This window comes from Arvicanthis niloticus, chromosome 30 (genome assembly GCF_011762505.2).
Source record: "Arvicanthis niloticus isolate mArvNil1 chromosome 30, mArvNil1.pat.X, whole genome shotgun sequence".
NCBI lineage: Eukaryota > Metazoa > Chordata > Mammalia > Rodentia > Muridae > Arvicanthis > Arvicanthis niloticus.
In genome coordinates, this window is record NC_133438.1 from 16,955,313 (window position 1) to 16,977,722 (window position 22,410).

Consider the following 22,410-nt stretch of genomic DNA (forward strand, 5'->3'; position numbering starts at 1 on the left):
TAATAAGGGTTCAACGCCCCTAGCTCACCACCCACCAGAGGTAGTGGAAAAGAAAGGTTAATAGGCTATGGGGGAAGAGAACCAATCTAGAAATAGTTCTTTGTGGCAATTCCAATTTTCATTTTTCTTAGTCAAGTCCATTGGCAAACACCAAACATGAATCAGCAGCCGAAGTCCAGTCTGCTTGGGAGACACCATACATGAATCAACAAGGACAGCTCAATCCAGTTAAAACTGTGAGGCTGGACAACTGGCCCAAGTCTGTGGAAGCTGCAGAAATCTTACAAGAAGTTCTTTGGCGAGTTTCTGTTCATGAAGGCACCACAAGCAAATTTTAGCAATGCAATGCAAGGCAAACTAATTTATCCATGTCCTCAGTGAAGACCAGTGAGCTGGAGCAAGGCAAACCAATGCCTGAGCTCTACTGTCTGTGGGGACACATTTATATTTCTTCTAAACACCATGTGTCCTTTCACACGTTTGCTATAGCTAAACATCCTTTCACCTGGGTCTGCTTCAATAAAACATTCCTTCACCTGTCTGCCACAGCAAAGCGTCATTATAATCTAGACTTCAAGGAAACCAGAAATTTCCACTTTAAATATATCCATAGATTTGAGGTCATCCCCTGGAGCTAGGATAACCCATGGGGCAGCATTCCTAAGGAATACTTATTGTTCCCTCCCAGAGCATCCAGTAGCTGCCAGTAACTCCTTAGAAGTGTGACTTCATGAGTTCTCTCACATCACTGGCTTCATTTTAAAGAATTATATCTCTATATATCTCTATGTAAGGGTCTTCCTTTTTTGGTTTCTTAGATGTTCTAAATTTCCTGTCTTGGGTATTCTATAACTTACATCAATCTTTATCCATTCCTTTGTATTTATTTTTATAACACTAATCTCATGATTACCTAAGATGACACACTAATTTACTAATGTGCTTTCTCCCTTCTGTGTTAGTTATCTCTCAATTGCTGCAACAGAACAAATACAAAATAAAAAACTGATGAGCAAAAGGTTATTTAGTTTCCAACTGGCAGAGGTCTTGGTCCATGGTCACTTGCTTCATCATTTGTGGTCTATGGCAGAGCAGAGCATCATGGCAGGAAATTCACAGTACAGAAAAGATGGTAACATTATGATGGCCAGGAAGGAGGAGGGAGGAAGAGGGACTCATCTGCTAAATGTTTCACTTTTGTACTTTCGTGTATTAGTGGTACATGTGGCCTTTGTTGAACATTTAAGATCCATACCCCAATACTCTCCCAGAGAGGTCACAAGACGTATATCTTTATTTTGATTGTGTCATCAGAGCTTCAAGTGGTGATCTGCACAAATACAACACACTTTGATTAGTCAATAAGAAGAATGCCATAAAGCAAAGTGAGATCAATGTTTTCTCTGATTCCCCCCCCCCCAATCTCCAAATCTCCATATTTCTTTGTTTCAAAGCTAGAGTATTTCATCTAATCTGAAAAATTAGGTCCCTTTAAACATTCTTCACTGTCTAGATCATCATTTGCTTTAGTGTGATAAAGAACACAGTGACCTTATATCCAAGTTGTCTTTCTAAACTATAAACTATAGTTTATAGTTAAAACTATAAGCACATATTCTCCAGTTTATTGAAACTGAAATAAACTTAGCTCTTTGCTTCACACATCCACAGAAATAGCTCTTCCTCCCATTCGGTGTATTATTTTAAATGACCTTAGTGCATTAATGCAAAGAAGCCCCAATCGAAAGAGCACTTTTGAACTTCTGTGTATACTATACCTTTACATAAGTTTATACAAGAGTGGGGATCTGAATGGCTATTATGTAAAGAATTTCAGACTCTTGGAAGCCAAGATGTGGCCAGAAATCAGGGACACTGAAACTTCTGCATTTGTTGTCAAGGAAGAGGCATTACCACATGAAATACTTCCTGAGTCTTCCAGAGTATCAGTTAGCTGTGTCACAACACAACTTCACCTTCACTTACTCATTGAAAATCATTCATTGAAGTTCTTAGAGGTACTAGAGAGACAGTGATGCATAAGACTGTCTCTATGGAATTCACAGTGTCGCGAAGAATGTATTCATGATAGCAATTAGAAAGTATATGAAATGTTTGGAAACCTGGACATATAAGATAATGTCGCTACCCACGTCCCACCCGCAGAATAAGGCAACAGCAACCGTGTTCTTCTTCAAGTGGTTTATTCAGCTATCCCTGTACAGCGAGCTTCTTCTCTCTCTCTTCTCTTCTCTCCTCCCCAGCTCCCACAGCCCCTTATAAGCATTGCCTTAATCCTATCAGCAACTGCCACGAAGTCACTGGAGATTGGCCATTCTCAATGATTCGAGGTGGGGTGATCGGGTAACCACACCTCTCAGTGCATACAACTCCATATATGGAGTTGTCTTTTCTCTCAAGCAATGCCTATGCCAAGCCCTACCTTGTAATGGCAAGAGCAGAGCTGCTTCCCACAAGATAATGTACACAGTAATGATTTGTTGTATATGTATGATCTGCAATCTGTATTAAGATTTTACATGATATGTTCTATGTGTTATCCATCACTATGCACAGTTCAGTAGGCTGTGAATCAGTGTGTTTATTTCTTCAGTGTCCATTAACTAACCTGTATTTTTTTAGAACCCCCTCCAATAAAACTAAAAAGATCTATATGAAAAAGTAACAGCCCTTTTTATTTTTATATTTGGTGAATACCCAATAGAATAAAATTTAAAATCATTTAGACTGTGACTCAGTTGACAAAGTTCCTCCAACATAAGCCCAAGGAGCTGAGTTTAGATTCCTTTCACAGCAGCCCATGCCTGAGCTCCAGAGACTGGGTACAGAGACAGGCAGAACCCTGCAGCTCCTTGAGCAGTCATCAAGATGCATCCTTGAGCTCTGTGTGCTAAAACTCATGGTGACAAACCCTGTATCAAAAGTAAGGTGGGGAAGGACTGAGGGGGACATCTGTTGTCAACACATGCACATGTACATATGTAAACATGCATCTACTTGCAAATATGCCCTTATCCACCTAAGTATATACATACATACACCACACATAAGAGCAAACACTCAAATGCACACTGACAGACTCACATACTCACAACCACACATATACATTTACACACACTCACACATACACATTCACGTACACTCACACCATATTCACACCACTCATATACACTCACACTCACATACAATCACACATACACTTATACCTTCATACACTTACACACATACTCACACTCATACACTTTTATATATTTACACACATATTCACACCACTCACATACACTCACTCACACATAAGCTCACACATTCACACTCTTACATACACCTATATACTTATTCACAAAACTCACACCCACTCACATACATTTTCACTCCACTTACCCTCAGACACAATCATAATACATAATACAATTTACGCACCCATACACAACTACATGCATATTCACACCACCCCCACACATATTCACACCATGCACACACACACACACACACACACACACAATTCAGATAAGAAAGAACTAAGAACAAAGTCATCAACATAATGATTAGGAATCACACAGGATTTCCCTGTGCCTGGCAGTTATAAGCCAAGTCTTTTCTATCTGATTTCACAGAAGCCCAAGTTCTTGTTACAGTGTTGGTTCTGAGTCAGTACTTCCCAGAAAATAATGAGATGATGCATTCCTAACAAGCCACTTGTTGAGGCCAAGGCTGCTGTTCAATGAGCCTCACTTTGAGTAGTGAGGCAATTTTTAAGAGGCCACATTGCTTGCTCAGAATTTTGTAGATTACTAAACTGGGATTCATTTCAGGCAAGCTGTTGCCGGTGTTCAGCTGTTTCACCTAGTATGTACATAACCGTTAGGATGAACACAGGCATTGTTTCAGGTAGATAGGCAGGAAGCTGGCTGTGAGCATAAAGTAGAAAGAGGAGCAGAGCCAAAGGGCTGAGGAACATGTAGTAGAGGGAACTGAGAAGGCATGTATAGTGGGAGCATGGTGAAGGGGCAGGTGGTAGGAAAAACGCAACTAAGAACCATAATTTCTGTAAGAGAAGACATGGGCCTGCCACAGCCCAATCTGTTAGGTATATCAAAGTTACACTTTAAAATTTGTGTTTGTTTTATATGTATGTGTATGTGTTTGAATGTATGTGTGTGTGCCACATGCACTCCTGAGCCCACGGAGGTCATAAGAGGCATTAGATCCCTTGGCATTGTAGTTGCAGATGGTTTCAGGCCACCATGCTGTTGCTGGAAATGGAACCTGAGCTATTCTGCAAGACTAATAAGTGCTCTTGCCTGCTGAGCTGTCTCTTCAGTCCCAAACCCACAGCATTACACTTTCAGCTACACTGGGCTGTCTATGGTTCCTTGGGTAGACCAGTTACTGTCTTACTCCATTCTGGCTGCTATCACAAAATCACCAGGAGTCTCTACCTTAAATGTGAAATAAATGTATAACACACAGCCGAGAAGACAGGGAGTAGACAATCCAATATCAAAATGCTAGAGGATTGGTGATTGGTGAACACCAGTTTGCTGGCTCACAAACTCACGTCTTTGCTGTGTCCTTACATGGTAGAAGGGTGAATAAGATCCCTTGGGTCTCTTTCATAGGGGCACTGGCCTCATTTATGAGGTCTTTACGACAGGCTGTCACCACCTCCCAAATGTGTTACCTCCCAATACTAACATGTTAGAGTATTGAGCCTCAACATAGAAATTTGATGGCGACACGGCGCTAAGACCACAGCACTGCAGTGACTCAGTTTCATGCTCATTTCGGTGATGAACATATGACCCATAGAATCAAAGGGCATAGATTTAAAGACTGCTCTTCACCTCTTGGAAAACCCCATGAATATAAACTATTATTAATAGTTATTTGAAGAACATATAAAGGCCAGAGACCAACATTGTAATTGTTTTCACAAACATGTAGGGAGAATGAGGATCGGAAGGATATGAATGACTCCATATGAAGGCATTGGCAGTAATTTTCTTCCATTGATTTTCCTCATCTAGCCTAGGAATGAGTTTCACATAGCTTTGAGACAAGCTGTAAGTTCTACAGAAAAGTTAGCCTGTTCCCATCTTATGAAAGAATCCACTACGTTTCCTCTTTCGGGTAATAGCTTCTTCTCCTCCTTCTCTTTCTCCTCCTCCTCCTCCTCTTCCTTTTTGAAAAGTGTTTTCTCCACATTTCCCCAAAAAATCCTACCTTTGAAATCTTACATTTTCTCCCTAAAGCATATTTATGCTCACAACATAATTATTTATATAGAGATACTGGAACTTCACACATCCAGTTTGGTCTGCACACTAGATGCCAATAACAGACATCCTATACATGCACTGTACTGAAGATGAAAATCCCACTTTGCTTTAGCAGTTCTTTTAATTCTCTAGCAACTATCACATTGCTTTTCTTTGCCTGGATGACTGTCAAATGGGGAGGAAACATGACCTACATATGCACTATGTTGAAGAACTCTTAAGAGAGTTGACCGGGTAAGTTATACTGCTGTCATCTAGCTGAACTGTCAGTATCATAAACTGTGTTTGTTCAGACAGCTCAGAAGAAATAAGAATACACAATAGAAAAGGATTTTACCAAGACGCTGTTGTAATCTTTTTCTTCACATGCCACAGACAAAGAAGGAAGCTATTGAAGGTAACAAACAACAAATAGAGAACACTTTAAAGGAGGGGAATGACATACTTGATGAAGCCATCCGACTCATGGGCGAAATCAACTCAGTCATAGATGTGAGTATTCAATACAGGTCAGAATTAAGAGAAAGAAGATAAGACACATTTCCTTCATATACTGGCAACAGAACTCAGCGACATAAATAAGAGCCTTGATTTGTTTTTGTATGAGAATATACTGTTGGAATATAATGTTGTGGACACACCTATCTATTGGCCATAGTAGATACTAGAACTGGCCTTTGGCATACTTGCTTTTTTTTTTTTTTTTTTTTTTTAAATTATGGTGACCAAGACATTTCTTGTCCCTTGGCCAATACTCACCATCTGTCATTATCTCATATAATAGTAGTTAAAAGATAAATAAAAATCTGAAAACAACCCTTTGACGTAGTGTGTGATGCACGGTAATGTGCAGAAATAGGGACACAAATAATCTAAAATGGTCCTAACGATCATTACTTCTTCATTCGTTGCTAGGAAGTAACCTTACAAAAAATAGTAGATGTTTCAGCATAAATTGGCTTCATGCAATTCTATATTTTTCTATTAAATAACAGCTTTTGTCTCTATTTTCTTTGCTGGTAGATTAAAAGTTTTTTAAAGGCAAATTCCAAGCCATATGTGATTATATTTCCTAGAGAAATTAACAATTTCAGGGAGGCCTGGATGGCTGTTGATGCTGTCTCTTCTCTCTCCATATCAGTATGTCGAAGACATTAAAACTAAGTTGCCACCAATGTCCGAGGAGCTGAGCGACAAAATAGACGACCTTGCCCAGGAAATAAAGGACAGAAGGCTTGCTGAGAAGGTGTTCCAGGCTGAGAGCCATGCTGCTCAGCTGAACGACTCGTCTGCTGTGCTTGATGGGTATGGCATTTATTGTTGGAAATGTCTGCCTAGCTTGACGCTCATCCAAAAGTCTAGACAAGCAGAAAGAGTGGAAAATCACTTTCAAGTCTTGATTTCTGTAATTATGAACAAAAGAGCCACATGGCTTTTCTATGGAAGATCCTAATTAGGAGAATGTAGGCAAAGCACTCCTGAAAAAGTATCACAAGTCCAAGTTAAAAGTGAATTCAACTATGCCTGGTTAGGAAACGAACACAGCCTTGGGCTACCCGTAGAGCCCTGTGTGCTTGTCTCTATTAGAAAGCACAGGGGTTGTCTTGTTAGCATTCTAAATAATACACCAACTCACTCTGCTGCAATCAGTTTTATATTTCTAATGGAAGCTAATCCTTCCATTGTTTAAAAGTGCCTCTGAATGTATAGTCTTATGTACAGCCTTTCAATCTCGATCCAGTAAGATACTGCATGCACTTCTCTGAAATAATAGTTCAGAGCTGATGGTGCACACCTGTGAGGCCAGCTCTTGGAAAATGGTCACAGGAAGACACACGTTCAAGGCCAGCCTTAACTACAGTGTGCTCTCAGCCAGCCTGGGCTATAATAAACCTTATCAAAAAGGGGGGGGGGGAGGAAGTAACATTTCACTAAAGTTGGAATTATTGAGAGAAAGAAAGCTGGAGACCAGGGATTGTTCATTAAACAGAATTCGGGGTATGATTTACTTTCCCTGGTTCAGTGGTTCTCAATCTTCCCGATGCTGTGACCCTTTAATACAGTTTCTCATATTGTGGTGACCCCCAACCATAAAATTCTTTCATTGCTGCTTCATAGCTATATTTTTGTTACTGTTATGAACCATAATATAATTATCTGATATGCAGGATTTATCTTGTATGTGACCTCTGAGAAAGGGTTATTTGACACCCCTCCCCAAAAGGGTCATGACCCACAGGTTGAGAACCATTTCTTTTATGCTTTTGTGACTAGCACACAAACACACACACACACACAAGCAACAACAAAAAAAAAAACAAACAAAAACGAAACCACTATTCATCCTAGGAATAATTTTCCAAAATAAATCTATTTAATATGCCCTACATGCAAGTCGGTGTTCTCATCTTTGATATTCATTGATATACAAAGAAAGAATTACTGTTTGACTACTTGGCAACCCAATGCACAATTAGGTATTTTTTTTTTCCACAAACTTTTCCCAATCTAGAGCAAAGAGTAGTAGATGAACCAGTAATCAGCCGACCCAGGTTCCAAATATCCCATTAGGGATATGTCAGTTGTGATTTGATTTTTCTGTGATCTCTTTATGCTTTCTGGGAAGTCTGTCTACTCTGAAGACATTGTAAAATTCATCTGATTAACGGGATACAAGTGCTCTGGAAGCTGTTCTGTGCTTTATAAATAACAAGAAATAATGTTGCCCCGCACACACTTGTCTGGCCACATGGTTGCACGGGCTTTTGCTGGCTATCAAGATATTTGAGGTATACTGGTGGGGGCTGCCAAGGTGGCTCCGTGGGTAACGATGCTTGCCACTGAGCCTGAATTCAATCTCTAATGAGTCCAGTCCATAAAGCACACACGGTAAGAGAGAACTGACTTTGTCAAGCTATACACATATGTGTGTCTGTGTCTGTACACACACCTCCCCACATTCACAAACACACACACACACACACACACAAACACACACATGAAAAGAGAAGGAAGATGATAAGAAGAAGAGATAGAAGCTAAATAAATATAAAAAAACAATCTTAAAGACATGTTGACTATACTTCATAGCAAGCTTTGAGGAGTATAAGTTTCAATGGAACAATACAATCAATAGATACCTCACTAGGGTTTGGAATTATTCTGGTTGCACTTGCCATGATCCCGTTGAAGTTGGATTTGTTATGACTTGACTGTTCTTTATTTGAGTGCTAATTCCTCTAAAGTTCTTTTCTTGGTCTAATGTGACAGAATCCTGGATGAGGCTAAGAACATCTCTTTCAATGCCACGGCAGCCTTCAGAGCTTACAGTAATATTAAAGACTATATCGATGAAGCTGAGAAAGTGGCCAGAGAAGCCAAGGAGCTTGCCCAAGAGGCTACAGCACTGGTGAGAAACAGAAGGACCATGTGCCAATGATGAGAGTTAAATCATTTTTATCATTGCACACTGAGCCTGTCACCCATCCCCATCCCTCCCACTTCTCCTCCTCCCCTCTCCTGTTTGTTTTCTTTGTTTCCAGACAATCTCAATTCAACTTTAACTTCATATGTACATACATGATTTATATCACTATAAAAAAAACCTAGATGCTGAGAATCACGGGAAACATACAATATTTGTCTTTCTGGCACTGGCTTAATTCACTTACTGTAGCCGCCTGTGGCCACGAGTCCACTGGGTTCACCTGAAAGGGGGGCTGGGAATGAAAGGGGGACGGAGGGCGAGAAGAGATGAAGCCAAGCCAAAGTTCTCTGATCAAGGCTCAAAGCTTTAATGTTCAGCTCTCAATTTAAAGGGGAAGGCCCAACCCACAACCCCTCCGGGTTTCAACCAGAGATGGGTGGGGTAATCCATAATCCGTTCTAGGTCATGGCCAGAGATATCTCAAGGCAAGCCCAGGGGCAGTTCTGCTTCTGTGTTCTGTGCAGCCAAGGTGGGTAACTCCACCTAGATCCTACCACTTGGTCTGTTGTAAGCAAGATCTCTCAGGCCTGCTCAAAGCTGGGGGAAGGGCACAACTTAATATCATTATCTCTATTTTCTCACTAACAACTTAGTTTCATTCTTCTTTGTGTCTGAAATTTTTTCCTTGTGTACAAGAACCACATTTTCTTTATCAGTTCTTCTGTTGAGCTCCTTGGTTGGCTCTAGGTTGATTGCTGGTCAAATCTTTTCAAATTAATTTTCAAACTACAATTTTCAAACTTAAATGAGATTTGAAAAACCTAGTAAATTGGAATAATTGTCTTGAGTCATTACTGAAAATTTCATAGAATTTCAGCTAAAATATTCTCTATTGATAGCCACAGCAATCACGCTCTACTTAATATTGTCTAAGTTCAGAGCTCACTGCTCACTCTCAGGCAGATGTTTGTTGCAGCTCACAGAATTAAACAGGCTCAAACCAGAACTTTAATCGCGGTTAGTCCACATGGAATCAGCTTCGAAGTGTATCCTGAAAAGAACACTTCTGTTTCTATCATCATTGTATTGTGTATAATGAAGTTCAACTGTCACGTGCATTTTTGTAAAACATATCAGATCATGGGTTTCTAAAGTCTGTAGACTATTTTTATAAGCTAAAGATTCCCTCTCTTTTTGTCATTGTTCAAAGTACATATGGGACTAATATTTTAGAACTTTGAGGTTCTAGGTTATCTTGATGATTTTTATCTCCAGTCCTGGGAATAATTCATGCATAGCCTTTCATAGGTAGAATAGCATTGTGTAAACCATTTCTGTAGTAAGTGTCCTTCAGACTACTTTTGTAAGTGAAGCAATGCCTCATGGGAAATCCCTTGTTAAGTACAATGTTCATAACAATCATTTTGTTTCACCAAGAATCTACAACTATATTAGAAACTTTGGACAAACAATACTTGTTGGATATTTGTGAAAGAAATATGCATAAACCATGGCATGTAACAGACATATTGATATTCTTTTTGCTTTGCCACTGAGGAAAACATTTTCTTGAACATGAGGAACTCACGGTCTCAGGGCCACAAACCATGAGCTTAGTTAGATGCTAACTAAGTTAGTTAGTACTAACTAGATGCTAGTTAGTACACGTGTGAAGGAAAAAGAAAGGAATCACATTTCTCTTCTTCCATTTTTTTATTCTCTTCAAGCCATTAGGGGATTGGCTGGTGCACGTAGATCGTTCTGGGGTGCCTTCTTTACTCCGATCCCAAAGCATCCTCCTAGACAAATCCAGTGACAAAGTTCTATCTGGACACCAATGTGAAGTCAGTTTGTTGCATAACCCTGGCCTTCAGTTCCAAGACATAGAATAGACTTCTTCTAAGTTCTCCAACACCAAAGTGTTCATTTCTGCACTAACTCACATATCTTGGGAGAAGTGATTCTAAATGTCTCTTGCAGGGTATTTCCCAAGCATTTCTACGATAAATATAAAATATAGGAAAAGTCTTAGCAACTTGAAATATGCGCATTGTGTCATCGGAACAGCATTCAAGGATAGTAAAGAATGATACAACCAAAGCTTGAGCGATTGCTCAGTGATTACAGGAACTGGTTGCTCTTCGAGAGTTCCTGAGTTCAATTACCAGCACTAACATGATGGTTCGCAACCATCTATAACTGTAGTCCCATGAGATCCAATGCCCTCTTCTGGTGTGCAAATGTACATACAGACAAAACACAAATATAAATAAAATCTATAAATAAAGTCTTTTGAAAATGCTATGAGCAATAAATGAGATTTATAAAAATAGAAGAAAATGTGAAGCATTTATAAAAAAAAAAGTCTTTATGTAAAATGCCTTAAAACTCAAATGTTGACCCTTATGTCCTGATATATAAATGAAGTGGCTTTTGTAAGCAACTGCCCAGTGGCCACTTACTAATATGAGGAGAATAAAAATCTGCAGAAACTCCAAAGAACCTTCTCCTTGTTTAAGGTTCAAATGTCTGAGAGACAAATTGTGTCTGTGACAGTGAAATATGGCAGACAAATGGGGGGAAATCCATGTGTGATGAATTCATTTCACTAACTAAACTTGCACAAAATGAGCGTGGGAACTAAAGACACACAGGGAAACAAAAATAATAGATTTGTATAAATCTAAGGAAATGTTGATAATGATAATAATTAGTAATGCACGGATTGTAAAAGGAAGGATTAAAATATTGGAGGTAAGAGGGAAACGAGACAAGTGAGCAGTTTGAAGTTTTTAGGGTTCCTGAATTTGGGAGAGGAGAATGAAAGAGCTGAGCGCCCCCAACCTTTATAAAGTATAAACATCATTAAGTATAATATTGAAAATGTTTGTAAATGCGTAAAAATAATAACACTAGATTTCTCCAGGGAAATAGGACCGATTGGATCTAGATATAGTTTCACAACATTTACTGTTCTGAGAAATGCAGTGATAGGCATTTGCTCATGTCAAGGGCCCCATGAGCTCACACAGAATGCAATGCCTATGACATCACACTAGCCCATATGGTGTGCAACACCATTGCATATTGCTTCTTGACCAAAACATGGCTCCAAAAAGAGATTATAAAGAATTAATTCATGAATTTGTGAATCTGGCAAGTGCTGGATATGTGGGTCAAACCAGCAGGCTAGAGGGCCAGGAAGAAGACATACTACCGTCTTGACTCTAGAGGGAGATGGAAGAAAATCTTCATAAATGAACTTCAGTGTTTTCTCTTAACAAAAGATGAAATTGTTTATTTTTACATGGACAAATCTTTTTCCAACTCTTAGCATATAGTTCCCTACATTAAGGACATCGATCTATTTTGTACAAAATCTACTGAATTAAAATTTAATCACAATTAAAATTATAACAACATCTAAACTAGTATTTATTAAACTTTTCTTGACTCCTTTCACCTTGAGAAAGTTTTATGGAACCCCAGTTAATAGATGTTTAAAACATATATATTGATAGCAATTATTGATATGTATATACATATATATATATATCTCAAAGATGAACTAAAAGTAGACCATTTATTTAAAATAATACTCTGATATACAAATAATTTTATGATTCATACAAACTTTAAACAACTTGCATAATAATGAGATTTATGTTCTTGTTTAATTTTACATGGACAAATTTTGGCTCAATATAAAATGTAACAGAACATAGACAATCTTCAATATTTTTTTAGAAATAATATTTTGATTTTGTAATTGGCAACGCTAAGAACATACTTCACATAAACGTGTTTGCAAAATGACAAAAATGTTTATCAACCTGTAACATTTATTGAAAATTCTGCCCTAGTCCTCAACAAAATTTTACATAATGATGTTTTATGCAATTCAAGTCATCAATTCAAGCAGCACATTTTAAAGCCAAGCACTCTAACAGAATAAAGGCATAATAATGTGCTACAATCATGCTGAAGACAGTAGGAAAATATTTTCTTTTCTCTAATTAAACTATTATGTTTCTATAAGAGCAGAAAACACAAGCATAATCAAATCATTGCAATTTGTAACATACAACAGTCTCAAACTCAGGGGTGATGTGCCACTGGTGTAACGTGTTGTATCAGAATTCATAGTGCCAAGTGTGGATTTCATGTGTCAAGGCTGCAGTAACGCTATATGCAAAGTGGCCCACCGCAAGCGATACCAGGCATGCCTAGAATTTATGTTTACATGCTCAGTGCACATTCAGAGACCTTTTACATCTATCCCACTTTTAATGACCCACACATTTCATAAACCACAGCTTATGGAGCAGAGATAGAGGATAGCTTTGAATCAGAACCTGGGACCATAACCTAGCCACATTGACAACCAGAATAGCCATCACAATATGATCAGAAGGACAGTGTTCAATCTATGCCATAAAAGGCAGGACAAACATGAATGGGAAACCATCACATTCATGTGAACATATGTCTATATGCGCACATGTTTATATGTGATGAAAATATGATAGCATTTAGTTAGTCCAAGTACATAACTCACAGCTTTCACTAGTTGTCATCAATAATTCTAAAAATTTCAGAGCCCGAACTCAAGTCAGCTGTGTGTCTTACATCATAGTCCAATGTGCAAGTTGCAGTCTTGTCCTCCTTGCAGCTAACACCACACTTCACAGAATGCAGAGCTGTCCTGTCAGAGAGGGAGAATAACATTCTAGCTCTCACCACATGATGATGCATGACCTGAGCGAATATGGGGTCATATATATTCCATATAGCTAGATTGGAGTGCTACCCTGACCAGAACAGGGTAGCACTCCAATCTAGCTATATGGAAGGCTGGGAATAAAGAAAGCACAAAAATACTGTCGAGAACCAACAGGCTATGACACAGACTGTCCTATAATTAAATGCAAGTGACTAAGATGCTCAGCCAGGTTAGAGTGACTTTCATATTGGATCAAAACTGTTAGAGCTTACACAAAATACTACTGAACTGTGAGGATATAGAAATATTGGAAATGAAGGACCAGAGGGCTACATCTGGCAAACTGATGAGAAAAAAAAAAAAAAACGTAGAAACAGACTGTTAATAGCAAAAATCATGGTTGGCTCTAGTTTACAGAATGAGTTATTAGGGAACCATAAGAGAGCTCATTAGAGTAAAACAAGGAAAATGAATTCATAGTAAAACTCAAACATGGTGAACACACAAGGTCTTAACGGAAGAGCCAAAGAAGAAATAAAGACAAACGTGCCAGAATGAGAAAACTCACTCTGTCTCCAGTGAGAGCCTTTTCCATGCCTCCTCAAGACTGAGAGCCAGGCAGAGAAACAGGCATACAGCTTTGAGTACCACAGACAGGAGGAATGAACGCCCTTGTGGAACCTTGTAACAGTCAGAGAATCAGTTGTGCATGCTTCATTAGTTAAAGTCCTCATGAAACCTAACAACAACAACAACAACAACAAAGGGACCATGAAGTACAGCACAAAGAGTATACTCGAAAGACATGATGACCTGAAGAGCATCCAGGCTGCAGACTATCATCATGGACAATAAAAATAGAAACAGACAAAAATGTCATATAACTGTCCACGAACAAGGTCAACACAGGATGGTTCAGAACACTGTCCGCCCTAGCATACATGCAGTTCCTAGCACCCACATGGCAGTTCACAACTGCCTGAAACTCCAAGCCCAGAGGATGTAAGAGCTGCTTTTGGCATCCATGGGTACAAGGCACTCATCCACACGAACATTAATGCATACAAAAAGACAAATAAATATAAGTTAAAAATTTAAAACACACTTCCAAATATTTCAAGAGTCAAGGGATACAGAATAATTTGAAACCACCAAATACTTAGCCCAGAAAAAAAAAAAGTAACTTAATTATGGAGCGCAAATAAACTGGTAATGACTGAAAGATGTTGCGAAAAGATAAAAATGAAAACTAATTAAATCTAAGGTTCTGTCCAAGGCACTTAAAAAGCGAAAGAAGAAATAAAAATAAAAGCTGAAATTAATAGCATAGAAAAAAACCATCAGAATTAACAGACACACAGGCATCACATTAATGGGGAAGGCGGAGTGCATTAAGCAGTCACAGGAGTGGGATTAGCAATGAAAGGTCCATAGCTACCAGAGACCGTGCAAATTCAAAACAGAACATGAATACACTAGAGACCCACAGCAGCTATGTATTTTAAATACTCAGATGACATAGACTTCCAAAGAATTCTATCAAATGAAGTAAACCAGTAGTTCACAATTTATCTCCAGCCAAATGATAAAGTCTACCGTTAATTCAAGGGACCCACAAACAAAACTTCCCAAAGCACAGGAAAAGAAGGCAAGGGTCCCCCAACTTATTTTATAAAACTGAAAAAAAAAAAATCCTGAGTGCAAAACTCAAAGGACGAACAGTAATGTTTGTTGTTGTTTTTAAGGTTTATTTTCAGTGTTATGTTGTGCATGTGCACACATCTCTGTGAAGGAGTGCTCTGTATGTGCAGATGTCTGCAGAGGCCTGCTGTTACAAGGAACTTGTGAGCTGTCTAGCCATGAGTTCTGGGAACCAAACCCCAGGCCTCTGCAAGAGCAGTGCGAGAGCTTGACATCTCAGCTATGTTTTCAACTTTTCTAAGAGTTAGTTCCTTCTTTTCCTTCCTTCCTTCCTTCCTTCCTTCCTTCCTTCCTTCCTTCCTTCCTCTTTTCCTCCTTTCCTCCCTCCATCCTTCCCTTCCTTCCTTTCTGCATCCCTGTCCCTGCTTCTTGCCCCCTGCCCCTCTTCTCCCCCTGCCCCTCTTCTCCCCCTGCCCCCCTGTTCCTTCACTCCTCACCCTCTGCTCTGGCCCCCCTGCCCCCCTGCCCCCCTGTCTCCCTGTCTCCCTCCATCCCTTTTATACATATAGGACAATTCTTTTAATAGAAATGTGGAAGTTCATATAAAACGTTGTCAAATGTATTGAAATAGAAAGGACTTAGGACTCTGAAAGATACTGTTTCTGATAGGAGGACAAGAGTGCAGATGTTTGCATTTCTCTTCTTCTTTGTATGCTTTAACTATCATCTCGTTAGATGTTTTAATTAAAATAACAATGAGGAAGAAAAATTTAAAGCATGCCTATAAGGTTAGTCTGTATTTATTTATTTATTTATTTTGATTAGGAAGTAAGACTAACATGGGTCTGGAAGCAGTTTCTCTACTTCCTGTAAGCTCCTTATGTGATGATATATGCATGTTTGTATCTGTGCATTTTAAAGGGGGGGGGGGGGGGACTGATGACTTCAAGTTACAATTCCCAGAATTCACACTTCTCACTTCTGAGATCACACCCTGGGGAGCAATGACTTCTAGATCTCTTTTAAGTGTATCTTCATCTATCCTGCAGATGTGGGTTTCATTCATCCTTGCATGGGGCACTATAGGTTTAGCCACTGCTGTGACGAGTGAGTTATGCCTGCTTACAGCACACAGTACCCCAGGTTTTATTTACCCAAGGTGGGAGCATACCTTGTCTGTATCTTTTGCCATTTGCTCTTTCAATAATGCAGTCACCCTAACAACTTCTTGTCTTGTTCATGGCAGTGGCATGGCAGTGGGCCCGCATGTGTAGGGTGATGTGGGATGATTTAGATCTCTACCCACAATTGTTCTAAGAATGAAGAAGTCTTTTCTCACCATCCGTTTGCTGTCCTTAAAGGATACCTTCTGATTGTTCTTCCTCCAGAGGGGTGGGGGCACTCTGTAGGAAGGGATGGTAGGCAGCAGAGAGGTATCTTTTTGTTCTCAGAGAAGACTCTGATCCTCAAACTCCTTGTTTCCAGGTGCCTTTGTGTTCCAGGTTCTGTAGATTAATACCCTGCTTTATTCTCCTCTGTATGAGAAGTGTTAAGAAATAATTGTAGAAAATGAAGGAACAAGAAATACCCATAGAGCCATATTGGTATGGTATAGAAGAGTGTCCATCCTGTAGGTGAAAATTTTTCTCTGCTGAGGTGGTGGCCTCTTCCATCTTCTTCTCCATAGATCTCCATCTTATTTCTAATTTCCCAATGGCCTGCCCTTTAGTCTCAGTACCATCTTGAAAGAAACTATCTTTCTTTCTGGTGAAACTTCAAATTTAAGTTGAGTAACATATACATAAAATATATATTTCTTACTCTTTATTTTACTTTATCCATTGGAAAAATATTTTGAGGGCCTCTGACAGTCTACTACTTATGGTTTCAGGTAGGAAAGGCACCCTGCTTAACTTAATATGCCAGGGTACATCTGCCTTTTCTCATGGCCTAGGATGAAAGCTTCCAGGTAGATCTGGGGAGGTCTGAGATTCTCCCTTCTCCTTGTTGTAAAGCATCTACTTGGTGGCCACCTCTCTGCATTTTTTGCCTGGTAATGGCAATGTTTTATTTCTACTTTTCTTCTTCCTGAACACAGTGCTTCCAGATTTAAAATTAAAGCTGTCAACAGACTCTTGAATAAACAAAACTTACCCTGAGTCTTTTACTTCAATCTACCCAATATTCTGTGATTTTCATATAAGTGGTACCTTGTATATAGTTAATGACTATTAAACACCAGTTGTCATCTTGTGCCTTGTATACAGTTAGTGACTACTAAACACAAGACATCTCCATGTCCAGACAACTGAACTAGAAATCTATAGTAATTAGATACAGATATTAAGAATTACTAAAACATTATATTGACACAGATATACGGGAAGTTGAATAGAAAACATAAAGAAATCTCTCTCTCTCTCTCTCTCTCTCTCTCTCTCTCTCTCTCTCTCTGTAGGTTGAGGTCCCATTTAAATATCTGTGTGAATCTAAATATTCTGTGTGATATTTATTAATTAGGTTTAAATGGTATACTTGAAACTCACATTAGGAGAAAACATTATTGTGTGAGATTTGGGGAATTAGATTTCGGTCTCTTGTTATCTGGGCAGTAATCTGTCACTAGGATTTTCTTGCCCAGAACATGGTTCAGTTTGGGTTGTCCTTCGATGGTCAAATTCTTACAGTACATGCAATTTCTAGAACGTACAACTTAGCTTGTAAGTTTCATTGTTTTTAATCTACAAACTCAAAGTTGTAAATGTAACATGCATTCTAGTAAGCGACAGGTAATAGTTTGTGGTTATACTTTGTATTTCCATATGCAAATGATTAATGATCATTTAATGGTTAATGATCATTTAATGGTTAATGATCATTTAGTGGTTAATGATCTTGTGAATGCTTTACATAAAAGCTACTACCCCCCTTCTTCCTCTTCTGAGACACACCCCACTTCTTTGTTCATTTTTATTTGTTATTTTCTCATTGTTTGGAATTCTGAAATCCTTTATCCTAACAGGAATTAGTGTATGCCTTACAAATATTTCCACCCATTCAATAAGCAATTCTGTTAATTTCTTCCTGTTTACACAGATTTTTAGTTTTATGTCCTCTCCTTTGGCTGTTTTTTTTTTTTTTTTTTTTTTTTTTTTTTTTTTTTTTTGACACTTGTGTTTTTTTCTGATGTATCTTTAAAAGAAAATCATGTGACCATGTGTGTGGCATTCTTCCTTTTTGTTTTCTGTAGCTGTGTTATAGCTCTCTCATCTCTACTTGTTTTTAATCCCAATTAGTTCATTCTCTGTTAGTAAGGTGAAATACCCAAGGCTGAGGAATATATAAAGAATTGAGTTATATTTAGTTCACAACGTTGGAGACTAAAATTCTAGAATTAGACGGCATCATTCGTACAGTGTCCTAAAGCAGGTGAACTGATGGCATCTCCGAGGGAGCATGTGTCAGAGAATGAGGTCATGTGACAAAGACAAAATCGGGTGAGGACAGGGAGGTTTACTCTCTTACATCCTCCTCTTGTGTGAACTTCTGAATCTTACAACAAAATGCTGGCTCCTTCTGAAGCAGCGTTTTGATGACTGCCGAACTCTATTTTATTTTTTTCTGTTAATTTGTTAACAATGTCATACATGCATATCATGCATGGAGTCCTCATCTCTTAATCATCTAATCAAATCTTAATACTTAATACTGCTTTATAGCACAACCTTCCCAGGCCTGAGTCCTTGGCAGACACACCACATACAATCTTTTGTGAACCCAGTCTGCATTAATTTTTCTGTATAAGGTGAGGTAGAGCCTGCTCTCACTGTTTTCATATGGTTATCTAGCTCTCACAAGTATATTCTGGCAGATAGTGTACTTTCCCTGTTGAGCCTCCTCAAGTCATTTGACAAAGCTCCACCGACCATCAGTGTGTGGGCTCCTTTCTGAGACCTGATACTCTGTTGATGTGTGTTTCAGTTTTCACTCTGGAATCTTGCTACTTGGACTACTATTGCCTGGAGTATATTTTGAAGTCAAGTAATGTGATGACTTCAAGTTTTCTGTTTGTTCAGGATTTTTTTTTTAAGTTATTCAAGAGCATCAATCATATCCATGAAAAACTGTGGTATTACTTTCTATACCTGTGAAAGATGTCATTGGACATTTGGGATTACATTCAAACTGTGCATCAGCCTTGGCAATATGGTTTTTCACTTTCCCAACCCAAGGAGGCAGGATATCTCCTGCTGCCTTGTATATTTTTAATATTGTTTTATCAATATTTTATGGCTTCTAGGGTATAGGTCTTTCACTTTTGTATTAGTCAGGGTTCTCTAGAATCACAGAACTTATGGAATGTCTCTCTATATTGTGGGAATTTATTGTGATAACTTACGGTCTGCAGTCCAACTAACCCAACAATGGGCAGCTGTGAGTGGAAATCACAAGAATTTTGTAGTTGCTCAGTCCCATGAGGCTAATTGTTTCAGCTGGTCTTCTGTAGAAGTAGATTCCAACAGATGTGCTGGCAACTAAGTGCAAATAGTCCTTATGTAGGCCTCCAGCAGAAGGTGTGACCCAGATTAAAGGTATGTTAATCCACCCTGGATCTAAGACTTGCTTTGTCCCAGGCTGACCTTGAACTCAGAGATCTCCTTGCCTCAGTCTCCTGGGATTAACGGTGTGTACTACCTTGCCTGAGCCTAAGCTTTTCATGGCCACTCTACCTCAAGATCTCCATGCCAAGATCCAGGTCAAAAATTTGTGTCTTCCAGCCTCAAGATTTGAATCATAGGTGAGCCCTCCAATTCTGGATTGTAGTTCATTTCAGATATAGTCAAGTTGACAACCAGAAATAGCCATTACAACTTTCGTGGCTAAATTTATTCCTAAAAATCTATTTCATTTTTCTCTTTTTTTTTTTTTTTAATTTCTTTATCTCTTAGTCAGTAGAGTTGGTTTGGGGTTTTGATTTCTTCATCTGTTTATTTTGTTTTCATTTTATTGCCTTCTCAGATAGGTTATTATTATAGATAGGTTATTATCTAGAAGTGCCCTGATTTTGAAAAATATTATTTTGGTTCACCTACATTTTATCATATGTAACATGATGTTTGGAAGTTCATATGCATTGTGGAATGACTAAATCTAGGAAAAAGTAAAACCTCACAGTGTTACCGCAAAAGCAGCTAAGGTCCATTCTTTGCACAGTACCTCAAGAGGGTAAAACAGGCCACCATCAACCACAGTTCCCTGTGAACAGTTGGAGGCCTCATCCCTGCTGTGTGACATAATTGTATCCTTTTACATCTCTTCATTTGACTTTGCCACAGCTCAAATAATGACCAGTCTGCCTCTGTGAGGCCAACACTAGATACCACACGGTGGAGCGATCAGGTGGCTTTTGTCTTTCTGCGCCTGGCTGATATTTCTAAGGCAGTGACCCATACGTTCACTCTTATTGTCATGAGAGAATTGGGTGTGTAGCATTTCTTTGGAAACAAAACATACTGATTTCTATGGGCTGATTTCAACTTTAGATCTTGATTTTTAGTTGATTTAGTGTTTGCTCTATCATTATAAATGATCATTTCATTCCCAATATCAAGGAAGTTATGGTATGCATTACAGATGCATTATAAAGTACTTGTCTATTTGACATATTAAACATGTTTATAATTTCTTTTTTCATTGTTTTTTTTTTCTTTTTCAAGACAGGGTTTCTCTGTGTAGCCCTGGCTGTCCTGAAACTCACTCTGTAGACCAGGCTGGCCTCGAACTCAGAAATCCACCTGCCTCTGCCTTCCGAGTGCTGGGATTAAAGGCGTGCGCCACCACTGCCCGGCTATATGTTTATATTCTCATTGCTTCATTCATATTTATTTTTGTTGAACACCTACTAAAACTAATGAATAAATTGTACTGTTAAACACATAGGATATGTAAAGATGAATGAAATTTTCTACGTCCTCAAATCAGGAATAAACATTTAACATTTTTTATTAGTTGTTTTGTTAATAAAAAAAATAATGGTTTCCTCAATATTCACTATAGAATTTCCTCATTTCCTTTATTTTATTTTGTTCCTCCTGGTGTTATCTTCTCATATATTATTTTCTTTCATGTTACTTCTATCTCTAATAATTTATCCTCTACTTCATACATCTCTGGGATCCAGGGTGGCAGGAATCTTTTGATTCACTATAAGACAGTGAACCAATGTGAATCAGGCTGGTATGTGATTAAACATTAACGCTAATGAGTGTTTTTTAGAAATACGGGCACACATTATGTTCAATATTTACATTTTCTTTTTATACCTGGATGAAAGATCACAACTCAAAAGAGAACAGGAAGGAGATTTTGAAGAATTTTCTACAAAAATAATTTTGTGAGTCCAAATACTGTATGATGTCTGCCATGATGCAGATACTATTCACAGGGCACTTTGTTTTGTTTTTGGTTTTCATTTTTATTCCCTAACTTGTCACATAGCAGTCACACAAAGAGTAATTGGGTCTTTATAAAATTTCTATAACTTTAGGAATTAACTTTTATGCTCATGTAATGTTGGTGAGAAAATAATAGGAACCTATACTTGATATTAAAGTTCAATGTGACATTGAGTCTGGTGAACAGCACCTTTTTCCTCTTTATTGCTGAGTTGGCATCATAACTGAGAACTCAATATTTCCCATATCAGCAAATACAAAAAAAGTCAGAAAGGATCTAAGGTGCACAGTCTATACTGAGTCTGTGTGTGAAAACCAGCTTCATTATACCACCAAGACCTGGCTCACTTTCTTCATACAAGATACACACACTTAAGTAAATGACTAAAGAATTATCTATTGAAAGAAAAAAAAAAAAAAAAAAAACAAAAAACAAAACAAAAAAAAACAGTGCTTTTTTATGACTCACCATTGGGTGTATTTAAAAAGTAATAGCATCAAATGTTACCAAAGGTCACCAGTCCAGTGCCTGCCCTGTGACAGTAAGCCTGTGGCACTGAGAGCCTAATTTGATTGTGGCTATCACAGCAGAATCAAAGCAAAAACATTCTTATGTATTTTTATGTTTTTATATTTTTGAACATTTGACAAAATATCTATCAGATTTTTTTTCATATTTTAACTTCCCCTCTGGTTGTCTTTGTGTTCTCAGCAAGCTAAAAAGTCAGCCATGAACTCGGATTCCTGGAAGAAATCCTGGGGATTTTCTGCTGACTCTGCATGCTTTCAGTCTTCCACAAGGACTTTATAATTCTAGATCTAATGCCCTGACTCATAAGTGATCAACTTGATCTACTAGTGATC

At 38.4% G+C, this 22,410-nt stretch overlaps 1 protein-coding gene across 2 annotated transcripts in view; it reads left to right on the plus strand.

Moving 5' to 3' along the window:
- The window catches only part of Lama2 (laminin subunit alpha 2), a 572,138-nt gene that overhangs the window by 457,802 nt on the left and 91,926 nt on the right, over nt 1–22,410 (plus strand). For both annotated transcript variants that reach the window (XM_076927972.1, XM_076927973.1), the window contains exons 38-40: nt 5,676–5,792; nt 6,442–6,605; nt 8,571–8,709. In XM_076927972.1, coding sequence (XP_076784087.1) covers nt 5,676–5,792; nt 6,442–6,605; nt 8,571–8,709 — 420 coding nt within the window. The remainder of the gene's footprint in view (nt 1–5,675; nt 5,793–6,441; nt 6,606–8,570; nt 8,710–22,410) is intronic.